This window comes from Excalfactoria chinensis, chromosome 13 (genome assembly GCF_039878825.1).
Source record: "Excalfactoria chinensis isolate bCotChi1 chromosome 13, bCotChi1.hap2, whole genome shotgun sequence".
NCBI lineage: Eukaryota > Metazoa > Chordata > Aves > Galliformes > Phasianidae > Excalfactoria > Excalfactoria chinensis.
The window spans coordinates 13,161,728-13,183,950 of record NC_092837.1 but is presented as its reverse complement, the minus strand read 5'-3'; the positions used below and the strand labels follow the sequence as shown (position 1 = coordinate 13,183,950).

The 22,223-nt window shown below is 40.7% G+C and overlaps 1 protein-coding gene across 9 annotated transcripts in view; it reads right to left on the bottom strand.

Annotated features, from left to right (window-relative positions):
* The window catches only part of EBF1 (EBF transcription factor 1), a 252,247-nt gene that overhangs the window by 27,877 nt on the left and 202,147 nt on the right, over positions 1–22,223 (bottom strand). For all 9 annotated transcript variants that reach the window (XM_072347977.1, XM_072347974.1, XM_072347975.1 and 6 more), the window contains exon 11: positions 221–309. In XM_072347977.1, coding sequence (XP_072204078.1) covers positions 221–309 — 89 coding nt within the window. The remainder of the gene's footprint in view (positions 1–220; positions 310–22,223) is intronic.

The window sequence follows — 22,223 nt, the reverse complement described above, 5'->3', positions numbered from 1 at the left end:
GTGGTGACTCAGAGAGTCATGGAAGTCTCATAAAGTTTGATACGAGAACTGCTTGACTGTGCTTCATTGGTCATACCTCACCTTCAACTCAACTGGGCTGAGTACTGAACTTAAAGCATTACACATACAAAATCTTGCATAAAATTCAAATACTTTCAAACAAAAACATGCAGTAAACAGTTTTTGCCATATTTAATAAAATGATAAACTTGATGCTGACCTTTGGCAAGCGTTCGGGGTCACCAGGGTGCCGGGGGATAACCTTCTGTAACCTTTGGAAACCATAGTCAATGGTGGGTTCATTCAGAGCTGAAACAACAACAAACAACACAATGATGTGACAAAGGCATAGCAAACAGACCCCACTGCGCTGCAGCCACTGCACTGCACTGCCAGACCACAGCAAAATTTCCTCTTACTTAAATCAGCACAGACGATGAAGCCATGGGGGAGGTTGGCTTTTAGGCTTCAGTTGAACCTGCAATGCAAACCTTCCCTTTGAGTGTTTATGACAAGGTCTCTACAAAATCTGGAGTGCTGTATAGATATCTACCAAACAGAAAGCAATTATTATTTCTGAAAGGCATGATGAAATTACAATGATAAATGCTTTGCACCCCATGTTTCACGTTCTATCTTTTTTCCTGTTATGAGAAAGGTCCTTTGTAATGGGAAGACAAGAGCAGTAACTCTAAGGGAGCCTCTCTTCTTTCAGACTCTATTACACATTTTATACAATGCAATGTATAAAGTGTGCAATGATCATATACAATTCTGTTGTGAACTACAGACATTTATCATGGCAGAGGCTTTATTTTTTACCCACTGAAATGAAGATGTAACTCCTACTGTACTCAGTAGCCCAGCACAGGCCTCAGTCAGCACTGAACTGTCCCAAAAGATGTAATGATTTGTGAAAATTCATCTGTGGTTTTAGCTCATTTTTCCCCAGCCCTTGTCCAGTAAAACAGGTAAACTTGAGGAGAGAGAGAATGGAGGTAAAACACTTGAATCTTCAGGAGGAAGCCTGCCTGCATTAATCACAGCTGTGATTGTGCCAAGCCTTTAAGCACATGCTTATCTGTAAGCCCGTACTTAAACTCATTTGCTTTCAGCAAAGCAAATTCGAGCATATTATGTTTTTTGTATGATTGCCTGTAATTACAGGAGACTGCATTGAATGACCTTCTAGCTATATTTCCAGTCATATGATCGCTTTAAAACTCAGATGTTAGTGAGACTTCAACACACGCTTAAAATTTCCTAAGTGCTTTGGAGAACAAGAACAAGAGTCAAGCATTTTCAAGCATTTCTGAACAACAGTGCATCACGACCCTCCCATGCCAACACAGACAACAAAACTTTCCACAGCAATTTATCACCACATTTTCTTTTAGTTCATTGAAAAAAAAAATGTGGGTTTGTTTTCCAACTACAATAGTTTCGATAACAGTGAGGCAGTGTGGGGGGGTGCATTACAGCAGTGGTAACAGTGACTGTGATTATCTCTGCTGATGCAGCTCGTTACAAGTGCAGCCTCTTGCTCACTATTCTGTACTGCTTTGTATCTGTTGTACTGCCCATGGTAAGAAATAGGAGGCATTACTTTCAGAGCATCCTATGAACGCTAGAAGATTTTTGCACGGTTCTGTCATATGTGTTTCTTCCTTAATGCATTCTAGTTTATGGCCACTTTCCCCTTACATCCTTTGGGAAAGTAGTTACTAAATTTTGCAATATTATAAATGGAGGCCAGTTCTGAAATCCCCCCGGAGACAGCTGTGATTTTCTCATATCTTCCCACACATTCAACACATTTGAAATCCACAGAGTATTTCCTGTGAGTATTTTCTGAACTAAATGACCAAAAAAATGTTAATTTTATGGTCCGATCTCACAAGGCATCAAGCATCCTCTGAGAGACACTGAATACTTTCTGCTTCACATAGCTTCAGCTTGGTGTACTCTGTGGGGAAGGGGGTGTATTTGGAAGGCTGCAGTTTGCAGGAGTGGATCTGAAATAGCTCCTGTTGTCAAAGGTCACTCATTAGTTTCTAACCATTCAACCCTTTCAATCTCAGATTTTAAAGCTAGTAAATAAACGTAAAAAAATAAATCTTCAGCTGCCTGAACCACAGATTGCATGACATCAACCCTCCGCTCCTCATCCCAAGTCAAACGTAATTAGTCATATCTCACGCAAAAATTCTTGTTTAAATATTTAACCCCGAATTCTGCACTGAGGTCACACCAGTTCCCATGTCATTATCTCCAAAGGAAAAGAAGTATATTGTGATCTCCAAGCACTGCAGCTCCCAGTGAGACAGCAGGTTCATGCAAGGCTTTGCCTCTGTCCCCGCTGAGTGTGAGGTTGGCTTCCTAGTGCTCTAATCCAAAGAACATTTTTTTCCCCTTGATTAGAAAAAAGAATCAATAAGGAATACAAATTCTCTATTTGTGTTCTTGACATCCATACATTAAAAACAAGCTAACACATACTGTACTTAAAATGCATTCCCATTACCCTAAATTTTAAAAGTACTATTGAAAGTACTACTAACTTTAAAAAGGTGTATTAAATTCAAATAGGTCCCAAGGCTAATGGAAGCAATTTGTATACCAACCCAAACTGACTGGCCCACTTTTCAAAATACAGGTATGATAATCTCACGGTTTTAAAAGGACATTTAAATTGAAAGACTGTGAATTTAGTACATAATTATACCAATAGAACCCTTTAACTTGTCAACTTGTAAATCTAAAAGGCTATCAATCATTTCTAAAGAGGAAATAAACCTTAAAATTCTTTGATTGACAGTGCTTACTTTTTATGTGGAAAAAAAAAAAAAAAAAGGAGTAAAGTGGCCAGAAATCCATTTACAAAAGTACATTGTTTTACATAGGTGAGTAAAAAGCCAATAATTACACCTCCAAAAGACATATAAATCAAAGTAAGTACTTCTCCCTCACTTACATATTTTAAGTTGCAGTAAACTTCGGGTAACTTTTTATTAAAATACTTTTCCAAATGCAAAGCTTATTGAGGCCATTAATAGGGTAGCATTTTCATTTAAGCTAATATAATCATTTTTGCAAATACAAGATTTAAGCCATTTTTCTCCCTCCAAACAATAAACTTTCAGCCTGTCTCTTGTGTGAATTAGCTAAAATTACACCCAGGTGTACGAAATCTGTCTATCTATCCTATTGTATGAGTTAAGGCACAATATTTATTATTCTTACCATTTTATGAATTACTTCTGAAACCCTTGAGGAAGAACTTTCTTTCAAATTAGACTCGAACAGAATAAGCCACGAAGCTCTTTATGCAGCAAGTCTAAAGCCGTAACTCTTAACATCTAAGGCTTTTAATCAGGAAAACACACAGCATCAATGGAAACAAGGACATGTACATTATATTCATCGTTTTGAATTCCAACTTATTTTTAAACAGAAACGCTGCTCATACCTTTGAGAAAAGCATTTGCACTGTAACTATAATTTCAAACTCTGCACAAATAATTCTAATAACTACATGTAGATAATTCAGCATCTTAAAAAGACCCCCTCTTTTTCTTTTCTTTTAAACTAGCCAGTGGAGGCCCTTTTTGTAATATTTCACATAATGAATTCCTACTGTGTCAATAAAGCTTTGGTTGTTAATTGAATGACTGTCTGATGTATGAGAGAGGAATTTCTTTCTCTGGCCACACTGCCAACTTACAGCAGAATGATCGACACTTAATATCAGCAATTAAAAGGACCTGTTCAAATATCATATGGAATTCGTAGCTTGGGGTAGTGTAGGAGAACTCTTCACCGAGGAAAACTCATTCAGTGAAGGCAGAGAGTAATTGAATTAGACACATTTTAACATTATTATTCAAAGAAAAATAAACACACACTACATAGAAGCATTATGGAAATATTTCAGAACGTAAACCATATCCAGTTAATTTGTTTCCCATGCATTCATGGTTTCATTTATTCCTTTTATTTTTCAGCCCTTGTTTCTTTTGCATTCTGTTCGACCCAAAACCAATGAGAAAGCAGCTCCAAGACCTATGAACTTCCCATTTGCTTTTCCAGTAAAAAGGCTGCAAGAAGAGAGAAGGGACTCAAATAACAGAAAAGACTGAAGGTTACAAACCAGTTGGCCTTGTGTCCACAGGTCTGTCAGTCTCGGTTCCAGATGTGAAATCTGGTCTTGACTGATTTAAGTGAAACTCCCAGGAAAGGAGGAATTAAATGTCCCACACTGCTTGCTCCTGTGCTGCAGCAGAGCTGCTGGTTTTCTTGGGAAGACAAAGGCACCACAGTGCACAGTCTGAAGGAGGTAAGAATGACCTGCGAGAGCGTAGTGCTGTAACGCTTTCACACTAGAACAGCAGTATGGAAGAAGATTCTTTAGACTACCTTTGTTGGCACAAAACATTCATTTTCTTTACATTTTGCCCTATGACAAAATTGGAGAACTAGTCCTTAAGAATAATGTTAAAGTGATGGAGCTTTGGGGTCTTCAACTTCGGTTTTTTGTTCCTGCCTGATGAGAGACTCTTCACCAGTACATAAATAGAAGTTGATGCAGCATCCAAGACACACAAATTGATGCATCTCAACACCTCACAGCCATAATAGACTATGAAAAACTGCATACAAAAAGCTGCAGCACAGTCATGGCAATAAAGGCTGGAAATGGATTTAACATGTCTGTGCCCAGCAACTAAAGTGGGCCAGAACACTTGAAGGCACAGAGAACCAACAGTTGAAAGAAAATCAAGGGCAGCTGAGGACTTCTGTTCTACTGGACACACAGACTCTACTCCAGCAAGTCAGATTTCGACCTCTATCACCATCTCTCTTCCTTTCAGCATCTTGACGTGGCACGCTGAAAGCAAACCTAACCCAACAGCTCTTAAGCTCAGTGGTCTTTTCTGCCTCTCTTCACAAGAACAGCAAGAAAAAAAACTGCAAAACCCCATCATCAAACAAAAAAAAAGCCTGTTTTGCAAATCTCCCTGCAAAGACTGTTCCTTTGCTAATTAAAGATTGTTAAATGAAAACATGCAAGCATTTGAGCTATTTGTTGCTGTTGTGAATTTGTCTTGCTTTTTATAAAGTTTCCTTTCCACTGCCTTTCCCTGGAGTGTTTATTCCCACAAGCAATGGAAAACGGAAGCGGGTGGGACAGCAAGAGCCTGCACTGAAAGGCTGGAGCTTGAAAGGCCCTTCCAGTGCTCACTCAGAATTTCCTTGTTTTTCTGGTCTCTGTACTCCCTCACTTAAACACGTTCTTGTGCACTGAACTTCCATCTTAAAAATCAAACTGCAGCACGATGACACATGTTTTAATGGAAACAGAGATAGCAGTATTCAAAACAATATATAAAATATGCTCATGCTTTATTGCCACGTCACGTCCAAACAGACACCACATGCATATGCCAAGCAATAAGAAAAATGCAGAGCTGAGTCAAATAAAAAGCACGATCCCCAGTTTTCCTGAGCTTTCCTACAGACTGCTCTTTACTTGTACCGGAGATGCAATAGGCCAGCATTTGAGGCAGCACTACTGTGTTCATCAGTGTTATTACAAACATGATAGACAGCGTGATATTTTCCTCCTGATAACAATTTTTCTCCAGCAACTAAGAACCAGAGGAGTCATTCCCTGCCCACCTGGCCCACGCTCTGCAGCCAGTGGGGGTGCTGAAGGTGCCTGAAATGCATGTCTTGAGCCCAATTCTTTTTTTTATGAAAGTTATGGAATGAAATTACTGGATCTGTCTAGCAAGGATCAGGCATTGGTTTCCCTAAATACATCAGCTCTGCTCACTCTTAGCTACTTGCAGCCTGGATATGGAAAAAAAAAAGTCAACAGTTTCTTCTGCTTCTGACTAAACCGACCTCTTGTCTAATGGGGAAGATTTGGACTTTTGGGAGTACAAAACAGAATCCAGTTTCAGATGGTGTAATTTAAGCACACCAATGTCAGAGCAGGCTGCTAGGACTCACTGGGGATGTGCATATAGAGGGTCAGAAGGAAATTAAATGCATGTTGGTTACTTCGTCTCATCGCCTGGGTTAATTGATGTATCTTTAGCCATCATTACCAAAAACTTTTACATGCGAGTATTTTCCTGTATGTCAGGCACATTCTGGTAACAGCATGCAGCAAAAACCTTCCTGCAAATGGCTGGATCTCAATGGATAACAGCTTCTTTTAAATGAATGTGTACCCATACACAAAGGTAAAAAAAAAAAGCATGGCGGCCAACATTTAAAATAATGGGTGACGAAGGTTAGCTATAAGAACTATATTTTGGTCTACTTAAAAGCATTTACAAAATAGATACTGCATTTATTTTTAAACTGTTGGCTCAGAAACAGATGCAGAGATGTATCATAGGAAATGCTAAAACTTCACCTCGTGTAACCTCTTCTTTCATTTCTTAAGATGCTCATTCTCAACATTTTTCCTTTGCACGGACTCCTCACACTCCACAACGTACACAAAGATGCCTTTAACACTTTCATATAAGTTTTTTTCTGCTATCTTTCACAACCTCCTCTGAGGTCAACACTACTGGAAACCATTGTTGCAACACGTTGGTATGTAAAAAGCATTCTCTTTTGAAAAGTCTCTGCCTTTCTTTCAGCATTCCTACTTCTCATCTTCTTCTCAAATTATTGAAAAGAAAGATTATCGGGGTATGTAAAAATGAACAATCCAGTGTCCTGCTTGAGCACCAAAAGCATTCCTAGTATAAAGGGCCTTAGCCTAAATTTGGCTGTTTCTCAAAATTGTAGACTTCAAGTGCACTACGGTCAGAGCACAAAGAATCTTCAACAGAGGAAATTGGACAGACAGCAGCTATCGCGTCCAACATCTCTGCAAGTGGGATTCAAGGAAAAGAATAGGTAGACCTGAATCACAAAAAGGAGAAGAATTGTGCCTAGGTGCAGTAAGCATGGCATTCCGAAGGGACTGACCTCCTGTGAAGCTTAATTTCAGTCTTGAATCCCTCTTTGCAACTAAGCTCACATCCCTGGAGAAAACTAGAGTTTTCAGACATCTTTATTTCTGATCAATGGCTTTGAGTTGTCCGCACAGAGTAACAATAAGGCAACTCACTCATCAGCAGAAGGACCATTTGGGCTGTAGCCTTGACCATGCAGCAAATTGTTTAGAATTAAAGCAGGCTTCTTGTTTGCTATTTCGTCACATTCAAACAGAAATGCGTAATGGGAGAGGTCTCAGTACACTGGTTTTAGCAGCAGAGATATCATCCGCGTCTCTAAATGTTCTGGTTGTTGGTGGTTTTTTTTTTCCACGAAAATTTTGACAATAACTGTTATCAAGGATAAAAAAAAAATCACACCAGTCTGTCTGATAAACATGTTTCCCTGCCCTCACACCCCAGTGAGCACTGTGACACTATACTTTTATCATCTAGTGTGTGCTCAGAATGAGCTTAGAACAGCAATTGCCAGGAATAGGCAGGCGATAAACTGCATTGATTTAACACATCTTGTTTTCAATCATGCTCGGATTTTCTGAGCACGCATTTTTCCTGTACTCCGGCTTGTAGCTTTTATCTGACGAGCTGATCCCTTTTCACTGGAAAATGAAAAGGTCGCACAATAAGACACGGTTTACTGGAACTTGAGCACGCACCAGGGAAAGTATTTTAGATAAATACTGTCAGACATAGTGGAGCTGAATTTCAACAACACAATTGCTAAACAACAATACTTATTACTCTCTAGAACAAGTCTACAAGCAACTTATGGCTCACAGCGGGGGAGATTTCAGAGTTAGGCTCGATAGTTAAAGAAGCCTCATTCAAGCTTGTTTAGAGATGCATTATTGCTTTTGCCTTATATGCACTGACTAGCCATACCTCAGGACCAAACTAAATGCCCCTTAACTGCTCTCCCAACTCATTTGCAAATGACAGCAAACCACGACTTTTCTTTCTTCTTTTTTTTCTGTGGGTGGTAGCCTGCGTGCCTCACCGAGCTTATTCAGATGGCTACAGAGCAGTGGTCCAAAGAAAATTATCCATTTGTAAAAGTAATGGATCTGAAGCTAATTAATTAAGCCAGGTGAGTTGATGAGCGGGTCAGTAAACAAGCAAGGAGTAATATGGCATGAAACATCCATGCATGGTCAGGGTAGAGCAGACTTGCAACAACAATTCTAACTTATTTTTTCCCCCGACCTGAAGTGACTGCAAAGATTCTGATCAAAACAGCACTGGAAGTAAAATATCCTTAATAATTCCTAACTGAAGGGGTAAGTGCACTCAGTGTAGTGCCTGAACCAAACCCACCCTGCTTCTTTGTTTTTTATTTGCCTGGCAGCAATCTTCTGAGGTTAAACTCAAACAAGAGGGCTTCTCAGCCTGCCTCCTCCTCCAGGCTTTGGAAAAACTCGTGCCTGATAATGCTTCCCCTTTTCCAGGAGCCTTTCTCAGAGCAGGTCTATGTTTTTCATAGAGCCCAGACCTCCTTCCTCATTTACAGGTGCCAAAACTCCAGTTCAGCCCCTTAATGAACAACACAGACTGCAAATAAGGGCTGCAAATTTCGTAGGATTCCTTCTACACGGGCTATTCGCTCTGGCAGCAGCAGGTTCAGCTGTACAGTGTTATCCCAAACAAATTGTCCCCGCTAGCAAACAGCATGGACAGCTGATGCTCCCAGGTGAAAGCAACCCTTCCTGACTTTCCTCCCTGATGTACTGTCATTCACCACTTTTACCAACACTTCTACATCCTTCTGGAAGCCTTCAGTACAAAGGGAAATCCCTAAAATAAAGCACCATTCCTACAAACATCCTTTCAATTTTTCAGCGAGATCCACAGAATACCAAGTGTAAAATCTTTCTATTTTCCTTGCTTCTCTTAAATATATTAGTCACCGAGGCTCAGCACAAACTCATCTCATATTCACTTTGTCCAAGATCTTCGCCTGGTGTAAAACAGCACTGTTCTGTCAATTCATCTGAAAATACACTCATGTTTAGCAGTTGGGTCTTAGCTTGTATTTTGCATACACACATCAGATAGCCCAGCCTCTGCCTCCAGTCTGATCCATCCATCTTTCTCGGATGTTCTGCTCACACTCTAAGTCTGACAAAATGAATATGGTAAATATTATTTAAATTATGGTTTGAATTATAATTTTAAATAGGCAAGTCGCAAGCAAAGCGATAGACCTCAAGACAAGCATAAAGTAAAATTCAACTCTGTATGCAACGCTACTTTGCATTCAGCCCTGTGAGCCTGTCTGCAAGAAAACCCAGGCACACATTGATTTCTCCCTCTCACCTGGCAAGGGTTTTGCTCGATGAGTAAGTTGAAAATCTGTGCTGCATTTTTAGGGTTATCTCATGCAACACAGACAGAATTCTGATATGTTTTCTTCATTAACTGCTCATAATCCCAGAAATGAAAGCAACTCATTTCTTCCCAGGGTGCCTGTTAACTGAGAAACTCATCTTAATTGAATGCACAGATCAGTTAACCATCTACAGATCCGCAAACCATTAGTGTCCCATTTGCACAGCAGCCTGGCTGGCAAGTCTGCTCCTCCACTGCGCTCGGGGGGGGGATGTGAACTCCAGCAGAGGAGGGGCAGTGCTGGCGGCAATGAGCCAGAGCTTCAGGGGCTCATGACCAAACGAGAGCTCTGGGGCTGAGCAGACCTATGCTAAATTGTCAGCGCTAGATCACCTTGTGAGTCAATTACAGAGAAATCAACAAATTCTGCAGATCTGTCCCAAAAAACTAGTTTAGGAGACTCCAAACCCATCTACAGAGAGATTGCTAATCTGGAAACTGGAGCCTCACAGGCGTAAGAGAAAAGGAAGTAAAAATAATTGCCTATTTCACTCTCTTCTCACCCCACCTCTCTCCTGACATCACAATTTACCACCTAGAATGCGCTTGGTGGTCACTGCTGAGTTTATGTAGAAGAGGCAAAGATACCATCAGTGACCAGAAATGACCACACAGGTTTAAAACCACACGTTAATGCCTGTTTCTGCCTTACTTTTCTTTGGATCATTGGCAGCCTATAGGAGAAGCCAGATTTCAGCTCTGAAGGTATCAATAGAATTCCTTCAGAGTGCCGCAGTTTTGCCCATTTCCTTGTGTGAAAAAATAACTTCTATCTGATTCAAAACAAAACCTAAACCCACTACAGTGGATTATTGTGTAGAAGCCATTTGCTTCAAGAGGATTCCATGAAAGCTGACATCGTTTTTTAAAACTGCCACCGATGTGTGTCATACAAATACGCCTTTAAAGTCCAACACCAACACAAACAGTATCACCAGGTGAGAAAAGCAAAGATGCTGCAAGTGTCACATGAGAAAGAGCATTTGAATGCTAAAATCTAATTTAGCAACATGCAAATTGTTGGTCTAAAAGGAAGAATTTAACATTAACCTTGCTAGAAGTGGCATAATTAACAGTGACTGATTTGTAGCTTTCCAGGCAGTAAGCAATACATATAAATATACTTCTGGGTCCATCAGCAGTATGCAAGAATGCACTAAAGTAGACAAACTCACTAAAGCCCTGAGTGAGCAAAGAATTAAGCACCTGGCTGCCAGAGCTAATTAGTCTGTGCAGAGCAATGCACTAATGCAGTCTCCCAGCTTTGGACACTTAGAAGATATGCCTCTATTTTGGCACAGAATGCAATTTGCTACTGTGCAAAGAAGACACAGAGCTATCAGAAACCAGCTTCACATGGGCAAGAAATTCAGAATAAAACACTTCAGTGTTGAACGGAAAAGTGACTTGTATGTCAGTGGGCTGGCAGTGCCTATCCTTACAGAGGCCGGGGATAGTTCTGGAGATGCCTCTCCAGAAAGGAAGCTCCCACCAGTGGAGTCTGCTTATTTGGTTGCTGTTGAGCTTTCCGTCCTTTGAGGTCTCCTCTCTCATTGAGCACACGATGCACATTCAATGGCAAAATTACTTATCCAAAATGAATCTAAGTTGTAGCTGTTTGTATCAAATTAAAACACTGACATGTTTGCCTTCACTTAAAGAAGATCTAACAATCTTCCCTGAACAGAAGTCACATATAAGTGGTTGTGTGGCCAAAAGTGCAGTAACTGCATCTCCTAGACAAGGTTCTGAACAAGCTTTCTATGCATGTGTACAGAGGCTCAGAAATACGACAGTCCTTCCTTTGATCTGTAGCTATGGTAGATTAGCGATGAAGTAGACACAACCTGCCAAAACTGGGATAGACACAACAACGGTACACTGAAATGTGGACTTACAAACCAGTAGATGCTTTCCCCAAACAGAAAGGGAAAATACAATATCACATTTCTCTACCAAAGTTTGTCACACAAAATAAAAGTGAATAAGCAAGAGAAAAGAGGCAACAAATTCCCACGGGGTTCTGCTGCTCAATTCAAGATGACCCAGACCTGTCATTCTCCTTCCTTCCCTTTCCTCCTGCAATCTGCCCACACCAGCAGCATGACAGACATACAGCCCTTCAAAACCTGCTGTTTTGTTAGTTTGTCACAAGTATGAAATAAAACATGCGCTGAAACACACACAGGAGAACAGCAAATACATCCTCTCTTGCACCACTGGAACAAAGGTAGATAAAAGTTCTTTTTCAACATTCAGATATTCAGAGATGAAATGAGTGGGGAGGGAGAGATGGGACTAATCCAACTTGGTTTTTAAGTTTGTTGGACTGAAGCCTATCATACTATTCCACAGGCAACGTTCATCTTATTTCAGTTAATCATGTATGATGGACAGTGACCCACCAAAGGCTGGCACAAGTCTCAGACCAGAGAATTCAGTTTCAAGTGCTCTTGAAGAAGTACTCAAGTTCAACATTTATTACATTTAACTGCTAAGCATGCAAAACACTATTATCACTTGGGCTCCTTAATCCTGCTGGATTACAGAACACTTTACACGATGGGATGAATATCTTTTAAGCATTAGAACCTCAGTATTTCAATCAGATGATGGTGGTGGTGGTGCCTCTAAGTGTCAAGGCATTACCCCAGCAATAAACATGCAATTCTAATTTTCCTTAAAATAAACAAATAAATAAATAAATAAACGAAGTAACCCCCCAGAAACGTTTTTGCCTTAGTATCAGAGCACTTCCCAGACTATTTGGCATCACAGATCCCTTGTATAAGTCCTTCTGTCTCACCACTTCAGAGTTGAAGAACAAGCAGCTGTAAAATTGGGCTACAAATGCCTACTTGGAAGTTCTCCATTTTAGCTGAGTAACAACATGAACAATCACTACTCTGTGATATGGTAAGCAAGGGTAAGAGTTGCCTTTTACAGAGCAAACTGTGTGGGAAAGGGGTCAAGATTTCCTCCCATTCAAAAGCAAATCACGCATTCTAACTTCACCTTAAGAGGCCAATGAGTAAAGATGAGAATCCACCCAACACTGTATGAGTGCCTTCAGCTAGAATTCACTCTGAAGTTTTGAAACACATTAACACTCCTCATTTCAAGTCTTCTGGAGGCATGTTGCAGCCCAGAAAAAATGACATTTGGTGACCATCACTAATTTCATGTTAAAACAACAGGATCTGCAATGGAAAGATCAGTTGTGTACAAGACCTCAGGGCCTCAGAACTTCTGCTAGAGTATCTTGGTGGTCCGTGAACAAGAAAGAGATACAAGTCTGTAGATGACACAATGAAATCAGCTGAACAATCCATTGCTCACGGATCTGCATTTCTACTGGAAAACATTTAGGTGTCCACAACCTTGAAAAAATGCTGAAAAGCCACAGCAATAGATTGTTAGCACAAGCTCTCCTCCCGCTGGAAGCTTGGCTACATACATTGAGGCACCAGTTTGGAAGACTCTGGATATTTTCTGCTGAATGGGGCCCTTGGAGAGGAAATATTTGATTTACTGCAGAGTTCTCATTTCCCTGAATTGCAAATAAAGTGTAATTTGATTAAATGTAAATGAATCCTACAATACTTTTGGTGGCTTGTCTGAAACAATTGATTGTAACGGGCATCCATCATTTGGCTTGATTTTAATTCCGAGACAAAAAAGGCAAAATGAGAAAACTAAAGCAAGTGCCACTAACGTTCTAGAACCAGAGCAGTCGAGATTTCTGGCGCTGGACTGTCACTTCCATTGTTCTCAGAGGGTGAGCAATATAGCAGAGGGGAAATGCAACAGTAAAAGGAAAAGAATAATGTGAAACACATACATAGAAATAGATCTAGAGGAAAACGAAACTTTTTCACTGTGAATTTTGTTAGATCAGCCTAAGGAGCACAATTTGTTAAATCCATCGCAAGACTGATAGCCTAAAGTGAGTAAATAAAGGAGATAAGCATTCCTGCATGTTTCTCCGAATAAAATCTTGTTATTATACATCAACTAATTCTTTCTTCACCGATACGATACAATATCAGTTTCAGCAGTTCTCGTAGCCTGAAATAGTAAAAGAGAAGTGAAATTTCCGATAATGACACAGGCATGATAAACTTTGGGTGTCAGTCTCCTTAAATGTGGAACTACTTCAACCACAGAGATAATTATAGATGACCAGATTGTAACTGCTCTATTGCTCCTTTTTCCTCATAAATTTTAATTTTGGAAAGCCGAGTGAAAAAATGTGGTTTCAATTTCCAACAAATTGCACACAATTTGTTTTTAACGAGAAAACAGAAAGAGATGGTACGGTCTTTGGAGTGAATTACGGAGACAAGTTCATTCTTTGTCTCTCAGCATTATCAGAGGAACAATGTACAAAATGCAGAAAAGATGACTGAAAAAAAGGCAACTGCACAATGCACTGAGAAAAGCACAGTGTAATTCTCTATCTAAACACACTCTGATCAATTTGACAAGGTGATGCAGTTGCTCTAGCTGTTTTCCTTCCGTTTTACCAAATCAGAGCTTAAAAGAAATTAAGCTGCATACAAGTGTTACAGCAAATCTTCTAATAAGAAAACGCTGTGTACATATCTCTCTTCCTCCCTCAGAAGGTACCAGGGATTGTCAAAGTGCAGTGTAAAGTATCCCGATTCAGACCATATTAAAAAAGCCTGGATAAACACTTAGAAGGTACTAACAAAACAAGAGGAAAAATCAAAGCCTACAAAAGATGGAGCCAATATTTATTTTGCCCAAGAGGTACGTGGGACTCAAATTAGCGTGTGGTTTTACCTACTTTATCCATACCTATAATTACAACGCATACATTAAGATCCTAAATCAAATTAAAGGCTGCCCAGCTTTCCTTCAGCAACAATGGTCCAACAGAGGTTTTAGACAGGAAGATGCCCTGGAGCAGGTAACAGCGGCATAAAGCAGATGTTCAGAGGGAATCCCACCAGTGCTGCCAGCACAGCAGTGAGTGGCTGAGCTCAGGATGTGTAAGGAGACAACCCGAGTCCCACCAAGCCCATCAGCCAGCAAGGCTACGGGGATGGGTTGGTGGAGAACAACGTAAAATGAAATGGAAGCCCACTAAACTCTTTGGACTATGTGATCTTAGCAGTCTTTTCCAACCTTAAAGAGTCTGAGATCATTAAGGCAGCTGAGATTAATTGTTATAGGAACATGGGTAACACAATTCATAGGACCATAAGCCCATGAAATGTTGAAAGGTTGGCAATGCGGGGAACTTGTGAAAAGAAGCAGCAAATAAAATAAAAGCCATCTGAGAAAATAACAGTGATGAATTTTGTGCTGCTTTACACCTTATTACACGAATCCCTAGGAAATTCTTTTTCATAAGAAACCTCTGATTGGCCAACAGCAGAGAAAGTCACAAACTGTTTTCTAAAGCAAAAGCGTGCATGCAGCACTGAAACTTCGTAACTGCTCTATTGACACCCTGTGTCATAATCGTTTCCTGTGTTAGCCATAACACAGTTTTGTCTGTCCTGTGGCTGCAATCAGTAAAGGCAGAAAAAAAAACCCACAAGCATTGCCATGGCTTAAATGGATGCTAGTTCACAAGACCCTCAAGAAAACAATTATTTCAGTGGGTAGAGATGCATGGCCGTACCTCTTTCCAGAGGACTGCGCTCAGCAAGGGCACATCTACAGACTGCAATTGTCTCTTCCCGACTGTAGATGCAAAGAGCTTAAGAGAAGAGGGTTTTCTTCACCCTGCATGTCCCCACAGAGCCAGAACACACACCTCACTCATTTATCATCATGCCATCGTAACCTGCCAACTTGACAATGATTTTTCCCTTGGGGTTTCTAGACTAGAAATGTTATTTAGGTTACAAAAACAATTGCATGTTTTCTCCCTCCAGAGCCAGCACAGGCCTGCAAGCATGCAAATGAAAAGACTATAACCTCCCAGGGCTGCAGCTCGCTCCTCTGCCCTCACTGCCCTGGTATGTGGTGAGATGCTGTGGCCATTATAACCTGTGCTTGCTTTGGTACAACAGTCTTTCTCACTGCAGGGTCTTACAGGAAGCAATTTTCTTCAGCCTCCAAATAAGCTACAAACTATTTTCCTCCTTTCATTTTTCCTCCCTTCTCCCTATGCCTGGGTCAGAAGCGTCCATTTCACTCCCCCACCTCCATATGGATTAAAGGGGGAAAGAGAACAACCCCGCACACCCAGCATCTAGTGCCAATTCAACAGATCAGTGTGCACTGAAATTTGCAGGAGGTCTGATCTGGTCAGAGCTCACTCACCTGAGCAGTTCCTATTTCTCAATAATGACCGCAGGGATGGGATGTAGTTATTCTGTAGGCACTCACACAGCTGCTTCTTCAAACAGGATGCACGTTTGCCTTAAAGGAACTAAAACACTGCCCTGTTCCAGGAGTGAACTGTTATTTTACCTTGCACAACTTCCATTATTTTCCCTCATAGATGCATTTTATCAGTCCTCCTTTTAAAAATCCTGCTGCTAAATTATTTATGCCATACAATCTAGTGTAATACCTCAGCAGATATCAGCAGATAAACAGAACGGCAATGCTGTACGGTTGGAGTTTAATGCTGTGGAAACACTGGAGTGTTCATTCTACAATTCCACTGACCTTTGCTGACCTTTTTTCAATGTTTGCTTATTGCTACAGTAAGGAACCACTGCAATATCATTTGGACTGTTTATACACGGGTCCTGAAAGTCAATATTTAAGAAAAGCGTGTTTCCTCAGCCACATTATTTCTCATCGTGTGCTATCCAAAAAGGTAGCACAGAGGTCCTAGGCATAAAAAACACCAGCAAAGCCACACCACAGGACTGCCATGAGGCAAGACGAACATGAGGGGACAATGTCTGCATGCTGTTACAGCAGACACAAAGATGTTACGGATTTGTGGCTATTTTGAGGGCTCCTCTCTTTCCCTGCCAGCAATCCTGGCTCTGCAGGACCCATGTAACAAGGCAATAGTGAAATAACAAGCAGGGGAATGCAGTGCTGCTCTGCCATTGCAATGTTAGGTGCGATGTTGCACACTAAAGCATCGGATCAATACTTCCAGCAGCAAGTCGTTCAATACCTCTGAATTATTGCTTCATTTTTCTTCTTATTATAGATGAGTTGTGTTATTATTTTCCCCAAATCGATATTTTACAACCTTTTTTATCCGTTTCTCCATAAATTTTGTGATTACTTTAAACTGGGAATTCCGGTACACTAAATAAGATGCAGTATCTGAGAGGTAGTGAATGTACCAACACAATCCTTTACTCAAGACACTGCTTAAAGACGGGTCCTCATCAATAGCCAAGCAGGAAAAAATTCTCATAACAAAGTTGGAAGCAGCTCCACTCTTACAAAACCCAAATTCAAGTTCCTAGAAAATATCCCCTACAAAAGAACCCTATTTTAGGAGTAGGGCGGAAAGGAGATTCTGATGGGCACAAGGCATGGGAAATTTAATTCCAAACAAATATACTTTTTACTTCCCCTCAGCTAAAGGGCGACCATAATTCACTGAAATTGTTTCTTACAAAGCAGATAATCCTGTGCACCTTAGAGTGATTTAATTAGCTTCCGTAGCTGTCTCCTGCTAAGTGTTTAAAGCATCTGCAAATCAAATCATGTTAACTCATCTGCTGCACCACTTTCTTTGTTCTATGCATAGGACCTTCCTAATAGCATTAATAGAAGCATGAGTTTCCCTGGAGAGGGGAGCAGCAAAGTGAGTTAATTACACCGTTATTGTAAAACTGTGTACATTATCCCATAGAACACGTAGGGTAAGTATTAAGGGGCTGCACAGAAAGCAATGATAATTTTGGGCGATCCCAAGGACTGCAATTATGTAATACAAAAGGATAATGCAGATTCCCACTGAAGCTGGAATGAACTGCATGTGGTCTGCCTGCCTGCTCCTGGCCACAGCACAGGATACTGGCTGCTCCCTATGTATCAGCTACAACTTCTATGCTCACATTTACTGCACATTACAAGGCAGAACAGTGGGAGGTAATCTTCATTCAGTGTCTTAAAACACATGAATAAAGTGTTTAAAGGGAAGAAAAAAAAAATCCTAGGGTTTTCTGCTTTAAATTGTACAGATTTCTGCTCAAATCCACTTCTAATTACACATAGCATGCCAGGTATCCCAAGGAGCAAGTTCAGCATCTCCTTTGCACATGAACATCAGTACTCCAATGGGAAAAATCACAGAAGGTTGTAGAAGTCCACTACTATCATTTAGTCCAACCATCCACCTGTCAGCACCGTGCCCAGTAAACCACGTCCCTCTGAAAAAATAATTCATAACAAGTCATTCCCCCTCAGCAACTGCCCAGAGAGACATTATTCTCCAATTAACTCAAAGTACTGATCAAACTTGTTTTTCTGATTAACGTTTCCCATAAAACAGAGCACAAAAAGTAGATTGTTACACACCTCCAATTCCAATTCTGCATTTTATAGCCTACGTTCAGACAGGCATTACCTCACCTGTGTGTTAGCTGGGTTTGAGCCACAAATATTTTCACTTTCTAATAACGGTCAGTAAGTTTTACATCCCTTTTTTCCAGGCAATGACAAATGCAAACTCCATTTTCCATAGAACGCTCTGAGTTTTCCTGCAAACACATCAGCCCAGCTAACACGTGTGCAGAGATTCACAGGGAGGAAAGCACCATGGGGAAACTGAAGGAAACTCAGTCCTCAAAAATACCCTTTATTTCCCAGCTCTACCCAGCGTGAGACAAGAAGTGTGACTGGGGGAACTGGAAGGGGTGTCATATCTATCCCTTCCCTTATGAATCAGATTCATTTGTCTTTTTAACAGAACGTGTGAGTGATGCAAGGAGGAACTCAGAGAAGAAGCCACGTGCCTATTGGTTTCGTCTTTGGGAGATCTGAACTAAATTCTTCATTCCAGAACAAAAGACACACATTTAGTGCAGGTTCTTGTTTCAGTCCCTGACCTGCCAGACTTGTACCCAGCCCTGAGAGCCCCCTCTATCAGTAACAGAGCCCAAACTGACAGAACCACTGAAGGAAAACACAACTAAAGGCAAACAGATGAACTGAATTCTCTTCCTTTTAAATAAATGACAGGCGCTTTTCAATGCAAGATTTAAAAGAAACAAAAGCGCAGCAGAATTAAAAACAGGCAGGGAAAATATTACTGCTTTTCAATACAAGGGCTACTTGAAGACTTATTTTTAGGACCAACAATGTAACTGTTATTTCCAGTAGCTCAACACGCTTAAGAACTTTGGGGAGAATTTTTCTTCCTTTTGTTTTTTGGAGTGGTGAAACCAGTCAGAGATCTACCTCTCAGAAGTAACATCCCCTTTGCACAAGTGACCTTTCAATATGAAGCCGTGCTTACTTCCAGCAGTAATATCTTGCCTTTCGTTCTTACAAATCCAAGCTTACTGCCAGAACTGCCCAAGCATACAAAGGAGACGCTTCTAATTGATCAGTTTTAGTCTTCTACACAAAGCACCCCACAGAAAAACAGGGATGGGTTATAATTTATAATTGCTTTCCTCTGCAATTTTCACTGATTTAAAACAGAGTTTTGTGCCAGTTTGTTTCAACCAATGCACATTTTTGCTAGATGACTGTTACAACATCTTAATTTCCACGTGCATTTTTTGTTCCATGAGGACCAAAAGAAATGTGGTTTCCTCTTGTTATCCACCAATGTTGACACCTGCTGCTAAGCAAAAGCAGTTCAAGCCTGCAACTCCTAATGCAAAATGCCAACAATTTATGACAACAGGAAATAGGTGAGAAATAACACTTGGGAGGGAAGAGAGAGAAGGGAAAGTAAAGAAGATGAAGTAAGCACGGGTTTGGCCACACAAATTACTTAGGGCAAACTAGGCAAGACTGCAGGCTCTACAATAGTAACTGTCCCATTCCAGGCACGTTATTGCAATATCTGCAATATCTCCAGGCCATGATTCAGCATTTCTGTTACAACAGGTTGTTCCAAAAGTAATGCCTCCTATTTATTTACATGAAAACGGCAACCGATACAAAGAGCACAACACTATTTAATATATTCCCTGCTAAAAACACTGTATTTCAACATGGTCAACAGCAGCAAACAAGAGTCTGAATGCCATGCTTGTAAAAACCCGCACCAGAGGAGGTGAACCAGCATCACTGTCACCACTGCTGAAATGCACTACCCACTACCTCAATGTGCTACAGCCACTGTTTGGACCCATAAATGAATGTCAATGGGTGTAATTTTTTCCTCACGGAGGAATTCCATTCTATTCCTTCAAACACACTTCCATGTCAGAATCCAGTTTCTCAGACACCACCCCCTCTCTGCTGCCATCTGTCACACAACAACAAAATGTAATGGAGTTACCAGTGGGAACATTCAACCTGTGCTGCCATCCCATCAACATCTGCTTCTGACATTTGGGGCCAACATAGTAAAACAGGAGGCATTATTTTCAGAGCAGCCCTTGTATATTAGACAATGGGGGCTTGAGATACTTTTTTTAAAGGGGGAAGGGATTGAAGAGATCTTTTACAAATGCAGTAGAAAGGACAGTACTAAGCCCAGCATGCTCCTGCTTACCACCATCAGCAACTGGCTGCTGACAGAGGTCTGCCAGAAGGCTGCAGGGGAAGTTTGCAGAGATTGCTGAAACACCTGCACAGACCAAATCCTTAACAGAATTCTATTTTATGTAAGGCATTAGTCAACCATTATCATGAAATAAACATGGACTACTGCCAAAAGTCTCAGATCATTTAAAACACCACGGTTACAATTCCCCTTCCTTTCTGAGTTGCTTTTGTCTTCCCCCAGTTGGCTCCTGCAGTGCAGCAACAACACAGCATCCTTCCAGATACCAGTGCCTACAAGGGCATGCCCAGCCGTCTGCAATGTCTTACACACAGAAATAGTCAAGCTGATTTAAATAAAACAGGCTGATTTAAATAAAATAAAAAGTGCATGTTAGCACAGGAGGCAACTCTGCAGCGCATCCAGCAGGGCTGAGAGCACCAGCATTAAGCCATACTGGGACAACAACTGTTTGCAGCATCCCTACCCAGGCCCCACAACCGACCACCTCACTTATGCACTTGAAGTCTTTATAACTAAGCAGAAGCGTGAATTCTTGCAAGATAGCAGAAAAGTACAAAGAACTTTGCTTTCCATGCAATAAATTGCTCTTGCATCCGTGAAGATGAAAGGCTGCAAGTACAAGATTTTCCTTTTATCTATATATTAACAAAAAAAGCCAGAATCTGTAGACACGGGCTGTACTGGGGCATATCTACTCTGCAGTCACTGCTGTCAGCAAGCTTTAACCAGGCTAGGTTAAGTGTTCATGGCTGAGTAGGGATGCTAGTACAAAGCTCAAAGCAAGTGAGGCTGCCCAAGTCCTGCCCCTGGGTTCCACACCACAATGTCAGTCAGCTGTACATTCACTGGAATGGCTAAATGCCCCAAGTAACAAGCACCTCAAAGGATTAAGCACAGCTTAAGGAGGCTGTTTTGCAGGTTTATGGACCAGGAAAGTGCCCTGTTCCTCTCTCCAAGGCACAGGATGAAAACACATCAAGGTGAGGAGAGCAGCCCTGGCTGTGACTATGAACTGCCCATTGCTGTGGCATTCATCTGATCAGAATATCCATGCATTACAAAACAGGACAGTGAAGCTCCTGTGTAGCTAGAGAACACAATTCAGGCTTTTTAGAAATTCACCTCACCTCCCTGTTTTATTGGGGAATACTTTCTTATCAACTGACATGAGCTAAAAGGAGAATAATAATAATAATAATAAAAGATTATTAATTTCAGTCTGGAATAAGAGACTTTTGAAGCAAAGGCATGAAAATTTAAAGATTTTGGGGTGGGGATAAAGAATTTACAAGGCTTATTTCTGAGAACACAGAGGGCTAATTCATCACGGAGCAAGTCTAGAACCTGAAAAGCAAAAAAATAGTTTATTAGCTTTGAAGGTCAGATAACTACGTTATATCATATTCAATAGGTTAAGGTTCCAAGGGTCTACAGGGTTGCATGACAACTGCAGGAATCCTTATAAACTCTAGTTTATACCTTTATCGTTAATAGCTTTCTAATCCTTTACCACGAATTTATAGTTTAGAAATGGCAACACATCTTAAAGATTAAAGGTAGGTGACAAACAGTTCATGTCCTTTAATAATCAAATCACATAGCTTAGATTGGGGGCTTATCAGGCTTTTTCCTACTCTATGGTTTCATAGGTATGGAATACTTTATATCCCTATTACGTGAATGATGAATGGGACCATTGGTTATGGGCTGTTATTTGCTTGGCTGTAGTCAATATGTTTTCTTTGGACAGGGACCTCAGTGATTTATTTCTCTTTTGGCCTTATCACTTATTAACTCAGGGCAGGCAGAAAAAGCCAAGGTTGTGAATAAGGACCAGTGCCCATTTAGACTTCTAATATCAGAGAAAATATTCTTTTTAATGATCCAGCTACCCTTTGCTGCGTAGACTCTGATTGCGCTTCCCTCTAACTAGAAAATAAAGGTCATATTTCTTGGAAAGTGTATACATAAAATATGCAAAATAATATGTTTCCTTCACAGCCAGCTTTATTCTGACGGTTGCTGTAATTGCTTTCATTTTGCAGCTGTCCTACAGGTACACTGCACACTTTTAGTGATTGTTTCTTGCAGTGTGTTATGGTGCTGCCAGTGTTTAAGAAACACCAAAGATATGCGGGTTCTGTGTTCCTATTAGCATACAAAAGGGA